At 51.4% G+C, this 6,603-nt stretch overlaps 1 protein-coding gene across 2 annotated transcripts in view; it reads left to right on the top strand.

Annotated features, from left to right (window-relative positions):
- SCARF1 (scavenger receptor class F member 1) overlaps nt 1–3,566 on the top strand; it is a 16,176-nt gene extending 12,610 nt beyond the window's left edge. Inside the window, exons 9-11 of one of the 2 annotated variants that reach the window (XM_009251107.4) lie at nt 312–433; nt 556–665; nt 1,788–3,566. In XM_009251107.4, coding sequence (XP_009249382.2) covers nt 312–433; nt 556–665; nt 1,788–1,901 — 346 coding nt within the window. In that variant the 3' untranslated portion in view covers nt 1,902–3,566. Of the gene's footprint in view, nt 1–311; nt 434–518; nt 666–1,787 lie in introns of both variants that reach the window. The other variant, XM_002826807.5, reaches the window with a different exon arrangement.
- Nucleotides 3,567–6,603: the final 3,037 nt, after the last annotated feature.

Below are 6,603 nucleotides of genomic sequence, written 5' to 3'. Positions count from 1 at the left end.
GATGGATAGATAGATGGATAGATAGATAGGTAGATGATAGATGGGATCTGTTTTACAGATGTGGAAACTGAGGCCTAGGGAGGTGAAGTCTGAACCAGAGTTGTTACTCAGGGCTGGCTGACTCTAGAGCCACACTTGGTTCTGTGGCAGGCCTGAATCTTGGGCTCAGTCGTTTGGATTTTATTCTGCAGTCAATAGAGAGCCACTGAAGCTACTGAAGTAGAGGCAGTCACCCTGTCACACCCTGCCAAGGTGACCCGGGTCACCGTGGGTCTTATGTACTGACCACTGTTCTTACCCTCCTCCCTCAGGCCAGCCAGAGATGGAGCTACCGTGTCCAGGATGAAGCTGCAGGTCTGGGGGACATTGACCAGCTTGGGCTCCACGCTGCCCTGCCGTTCCTTCAGCTCCCACAAGCTACCCTGGGTGACAGGTCAGTGGGCGCTGGGGGCCGGGGTCTGGGATTGGACAAGGCTTTGCATCAGGTCCTGCAGGCGCCTGATCTGGAGTCTCTACAGTCTCACATCACGATCCGGAGGTCCCCTTCAACCACAGCTTCATCGAGCCGCCCTCTGCCGGCTGGGCCTCTGATGACTCCTTCTCATCCGATCCTGAGTCTGGAGAGGCAGATGAGGTTCCTGCCTACTGTGTGCCACCCCAAGAAGGTAGCCCCCCAACAGCCCACATAGCCCCTGAGCAGCCCCGCCCACCACAACCCCCTCTTTAGTCCTCCAGCAAACAGTTATTTATTTATTTTTTTTTTTTTTGAGACTGGGTCTTGCTTTTTCACCAGGCTGGAGTGCAGTGGTGGGATCTCAGCTCACTGCAACCTCCGCCTCCCGGGTTCAAGCGATTCCCCTGCCTCAGCCTGCCAAATAGCTGGGATTACAGGCGTGCGCCACCACACATGGCTAATTTTTGTATTTTAGTAGAGACTGGGTTTCACTGTGTTAGCCAGGATGATCTCGATCTCCTGACCTCGTGATCCACCCGCCTCAGCCTCCCAGAGTGCTGGGATTACAGGCGTGAGCCACCGCGCCCGGCCAGCAAACAGTTAAGGGCCCATTCTGTGTTAGTCACTGTTCTTGGCTCCCGGCATGCAAGAGATGACAAGACAGATTCCTATCCTCACCAGGCTTAGAGTCAGATGGGCGGCCATCAGACAATGACAGGACACAGTGATATGTGTTTCCATGGGGGACATACAAGTCGGGGCTCATTCGCTAGCCATGAGGTGACTGGGGTCAGGGAAGATGTGTGTGGTATCCCTGTCAAGTCTAGCAGAATCAGTAGGAGTTAGCCAGGTAAAAGTCAGGGAGAGGAGGGAATGGTGTTTCAGGAAGATGGAACAGCATACACAAAGGCCCAGAGGTGAGAGGGATGTGGCTGTGTGCCATCGAAAGAGTTTTAGCTTGGTTAGAGTGTGACAGTATTTCGAAGTAGGGAGAGGTGCTGAGAAAACAGTATAGAGAGACCAGGTGTTGTGACTCACACCTGTGATCCCAGCACTTTGGGAGGCTGAGGCGGGAGGATTGCTTGAGGCCAGGGGTTTGATACCAGTCTGGCCAACATAGTGAGACCCCATCTCTACAAAAGTTAAAAAAAAAAAAAAAAAAAGAGTGTAGAAGTACCAGTGTCTACCTGAATTGGTCCTTCTGCCTCTCTCCTCATCCTTGCCCTCTTCCTTGCCCTATTTTTGAGGCCTCCTGGAAGATGCTGAGCTGTGGGTAGGATGCATTGGGGTGGCCAGTTCCGCTCCAGCCAAGCTCTTCTGTCTCCTCTGCCAGGGATGGTCCCTGTGGCCCAGGCAGGGTCATCAGAGGCCAGCCTGGCTGGAGGTGCTTTCCCGCCCCCTGAGGACGCCTCCACGCCATTCGCCATCCCGCGCACCTCCAGCCTAGCTCGGGCCAAGCGGCCATCGGTCTCCTTCGCTGAAGGTACCAAGTTTGCGCCACAGAGTCGCCGAAGCTCAGGGGAGCTCTCCAGCCCGCTCCGAAAGCCCAAGAGGCTCTCCCGGGGGGCACAGTTGGGTCCTGAGGGCCGGGAAGCCGAAGAGTCCACAGGCCCAGAGGAAGCAGAAGCACACGAGTCCTTTCCGGCGGCTGCCAGTCCCGGGGATTCAGCCACTGGCCACCGGCGGCCCCCACTTGGTGGCCGGACAGTGGCTGAGCACGTGGAAGCCATTGAGGGCAGTGTCCAGGAGAGCTCAGGCCCTGTGACCACCATCTACATGCTGGCGGGGACGCCCCGGGGATCCGAAGGCCCTGCCCGCTCTGTCTTCCGTCATTTTGGTAGCTTTCAGAAAGGCCAGGCAGAACCCAAGGTCAAGAGGGCCATCCCTAAGCCTCCACGCCAGGCCCTGCATCGGAAAAAGGGCAGCCCTGGCCTGGCCTCTGGCTCTGTCAGCCAGAGCCCCAACTCAGCCCCAAAAGCTGGGCTTCCTGGGGCCACAGGGCCTATGGCAGTCAGACCAGAGGAAGCGGTCCAGGGGCTGGGGGCTGGCACGGAGAGTTCAGGGAGAGCCCAGGAGCCAATCTCTGGGGGTGGCTCCCCAGAACAGGATCACCAGAAGCCGGCTGAAGAGGAAAGGCAGGAGGAACCTGAGTATGAGAATGTTGTACCCATCTCCAGGCCACCAGAACCCTGATGACCTTGAATTTGGGGAGTGGGGAGACTGGATGGGACCGGAACTGCCCATGGACTAGACTGTGCTGTGTGCTGGAAAATGATCCCAGGGCCAGGACAGACAAACCAGAGCCTCTGCGCCTCGACAGGGAAAAGGCAAGGCTTCCAGGCCAGTTGGCCCAGGCCCCTGGCGGTGCTCCCGGAGGGGCCCAGGAAGGCCTGGGCAGAGACCCTGCAGGATGGGGTCAGGAAGGGTTGCCTGCAGGGACTTTTCCTCTGCTGTCCTGGACCCTGTGTGCCTCATAAGGGCTATTGTTTATTTCATGTGCAAAACATTTTTCTGAAATGGCAAACAACCTACATGTTTGCTGATAAAAGATTGGCTAAACAAATTTTTTTTTTTTTTTTTTTTTTGAGACGGAGTCTTGCTCTGTCCCCCAGGCTTGAGTGCAGTGGCGCGATCTTGGCTCACGGAAAGTTCCACCTCCCGGGTTCATGCCCTTCTCCTGCCTCAGCCTCCCGAGTAGCTGGGACTACAGGCGCCCGCCACCACACCCAGCTAATTTTTTTGTATTTTTAATAGAGACAGGGTTTCACCATGTTAGCCAGGATGGTCTCGATCTCCTGACCTCGTGATCCACCTGCCTTGGCCTCCCAAAGTGCTGGGATGACAGGTGTGAGCCACCGCGCCTGGCCTATGAACTTTTTAAAAAGGATGTATGTGTATAAAAACAGATTCAAAGGAAAGGCACTAAATGGTATTTTCCTCTGGAAGATGAGATTGTAGGTGATATTTATTTTCTTCTGGAACTTTTCTATAGTTTGCAAATTTTCTACAGTGAACATTCTTTTTTACTTTTGTTACTAGATTGAATTTGATAAAGTATAATAAAAAGCAATGATCTTTGTTAAAAAAATAAAAAGTACTAACATTACAGACATGTATAGAGTAAAATGGAGATTTCCCTTCTCCCCGGAGGCGTCTGTGGGTCGAGAGAGAGTTACAATCTACTTTCCCTGGCAGCTTTTTGGTCTTGTTTGAATTCTTTGCTCACATATTACCTAGTCAGAAAAGAAAAGGGGCAACCCTCCCCTGCAGCTTTATTTTTTTTTTTAAGATGGAGTCTCAGTCTGTTACCCAGGCTGGAGTGCAGTGGCGTGATCTCGGCTCACTGCAACCTTTGCCTCTCAGGTTCAAGCGATTCTCCTGCCTCAGCCTCCTGAGTGGCTGGGATTACAAGCGCCTGCCACCACGCCCGGCTAATTTTTGTATTTTTTGGTGGAGACAGGGTTTCACCATGTTGGCCAGGCTGGTCTTGAACTCCCAACCTCAAGGGCTCCACCGCCTCAGCTAAAGCTTAGCATGGAGACAGGCGTTTAGCATACTAAGCATACTGTTCCTCAGTTGCTTCTTTTTTTTCTTTTTGAGACGAAGTATTGCTCTGTGGCCCAGGCTGGAGTGCAGTGGTGTAATCTCGGCTCATTGCAACCTCCGCCTCCCGGGTTCAAGCGATTCTCCTGCCTCAGCCTCCTGAGTAGCTGCAATTACAGGTACCCGTCACCACGCCCGGCTAATTTTTGTATTTTTAATACAGATGGGGTTTCACCATGTTGGCCAGGCTGGTCTCGAACTCCTGACCCGCCTTGGTCTCCCGAAGTGCTGGGATTACAAGCGTGAGCCACCGCGGCCAGCCTCAACTTGCTTTTTTACTTAACGACATATCCTGGATATAGTTCAATGTCCATAAATATAAAGCTAACTCTCTTTATTAAAAAAATGACTACATGAGATTCCATCTAGCACAGTTATTGAAATCATTCCCCCACCAATGGAAGGTTGGGTTGTTCTGATCTGTTTTGATACAATAAGCAATGACATAGTGTACAACTTTGTCCATATTTATTTATTTATTTATTTTTTGAGACGGAGTTTCGCTCTTGTTGCCCAGGCTGGAGTGCAATGGCACGATCTCAGCTCACTGCAACCTCCGCCTCCCGGGTTCAAGTGATTCTCCTGCCTCAGCCTCCTGAGTAGCTGGGATTACAGGCACCTGCCACCATGCCCGGCTAATTTTGTATTTTTAGTAGAGATGGGGTTTCTCCATGTTGGTCAGGCTGGTCTTGAACTCCCGACCTCGGATGCTCTGCCCGCCTCGGCCTCCCAAAGTGCTGGGATTACAGGCGTGAACCACCGCGCCAGGCCCCATATTTATTTTTACATTTGTGCAAGTTTTTCTATAGAATAGATTCCTAGAAGCAGGGTTGTTGAGTTGTAGGGTAAGGAAGTTAGACACTTCTGTACTTACTCCAAATTGTCTCCAAAAATGTGGCCTGGATTTGTAGTCTCACAAATTATGGGGGAATCCATTTCCCCACACTCAATCTGATCAGTTAAAAAATGGTATCTCATTATTTTACCTTGGTAAAAATAAAGTAACACATGCTAAAGCTTCTTTTTTTAAAATTTATTTTTTGAGATGGAGTCTCTTTCTGTCGCCCAGGCTGGAGTGCAGTGGCACAATCTCGGCTCACTGCAACCTTCGCCTCCTAGGTTCAAGCAATTATCCTGCCTCAGCCTCTCGAGTAGCTGGGACTACAGGCGCGTGCCACCACGTCCAGCTAATTTTTTTGCATTTTTAGTAGAGATGGGGTTTTGCCATGTTGGCCAGGTTGCTCTCAAACTCCTGACCTCAGAAGATCTTCCTGCCTTGGCCTCCCAAAGTGCCAAGATTACAGGTGTGAGCCACTGTGCCCAGCCACTAAAGCTTCTAAAAAGTATATATAATTTTTTGTGTGTGTTTAGCCATCATCAATCATATCTCATTACAATTTAAATTCCTATGAGTATTCTAAGGTTGAGTTTCTTTTCCGTCTTAGCTCACTGCAACCTCTGCCTCCCAGGTTCAGGCCATTCTTGTGCCTCAGCCTCCTGAGTAGCTGGGATTATAGGTGCCCACCACCATGCCCAGCTAATTTTTGTGCTTTTTGTAGAGATGGGGTTTTGCCATGTTGGCCAGGCTGGTCTCGAACTCCTGACCTCAGGTGATCCACCCACCTCGGCCTCTCAAAGTGCTGGGATTCTAGGTGTGAGCCACCGCGCCTGGCCTTTTGCCCCTTTTCATGAGTTCATGTTTTCATTCCACAAACTCATATTGTGCAACTGCTTTGTGTTTGCTTCTCTATCAAGGGCTGGTTATACAAAGTTGAATAAGACACCGTCCTGCCCCCAAAGAGTTCATAGTCAATTAGAGAGGAAGACAAACAGATGAATAGCTAATTATAAAACAATGCCAGCAGTGGACAAATAAAGTGAACAGTATTAATGGGGAGTGGTTAGGGAAGGCTTCCCAGAGGAGGTGCTGTTCAAAATGAAGCTATGTCAAGAGCTAGAGGAGAGAGAACAGCAGGTGCAGAAACCACAGGCAATTCCATGTGACTGGAGCATCGGGGACCAGGCAGGTCAGATGTCCTCCAGAGGGAGGGAGAGGGAGGAGCCTGTGTGGGTCAAATTGGGGAACTGGAACTTTTAAATTTTGTTTATGTATTTTTTCGAGACGGAGTCTCTCTTTGTTGCCCAGGCTGGAGTACAGTGGCGCGATCTCCGCTCACCGCAACCTCTGCCTCCCCGGCTCAAGCAATTCTCCTGCCTCAGCCTCCCGGGTAGCTGGGATTACAGGCACGTGCCACATCACCCAGATCTTTTTTTTTTTCAGACGAAGTTTCGCTCTTGTTGCCCAGGCTGGAGTGCAGTGGCACAATCTCGGCTCACTTCAACCTCCGCCTCCCGGGTTCAAGTGATTCTCTTGCCTCAGCCTCCAGAATAGCTGGGATTACAGGCGTGTGCCACCACGCCCAGCTAATTTTTTGTATCTTTAGTAGAGATAGGGTTTCACCATCTTGGCCAAGCTGTTATTGAACTCCTGACCTTGTGATCCGCCCGCCTCAGCCTCCCAAAGTGCTGGGATTACAGGCGTGAGC

This window comes from Pongo abelii, chromosome 19 (genome assembly GCF_028885655.2).
Source record: "Pongo abelii isolate AG06213 chromosome 19, NHGRI_mPonAbe1-v2.0_pri, whole genome shotgun sequence".
Taxonomy (NCBI): Eukaryota; Metazoa; Chordata; class Mammalia; order Primates; family Hominidae; genus Pongo; species Pongo abelii.
Note: the sequence above shows the minus strand (reverse complement) of the source record. Positions and strands in the feature narration are given on the sequence as shown.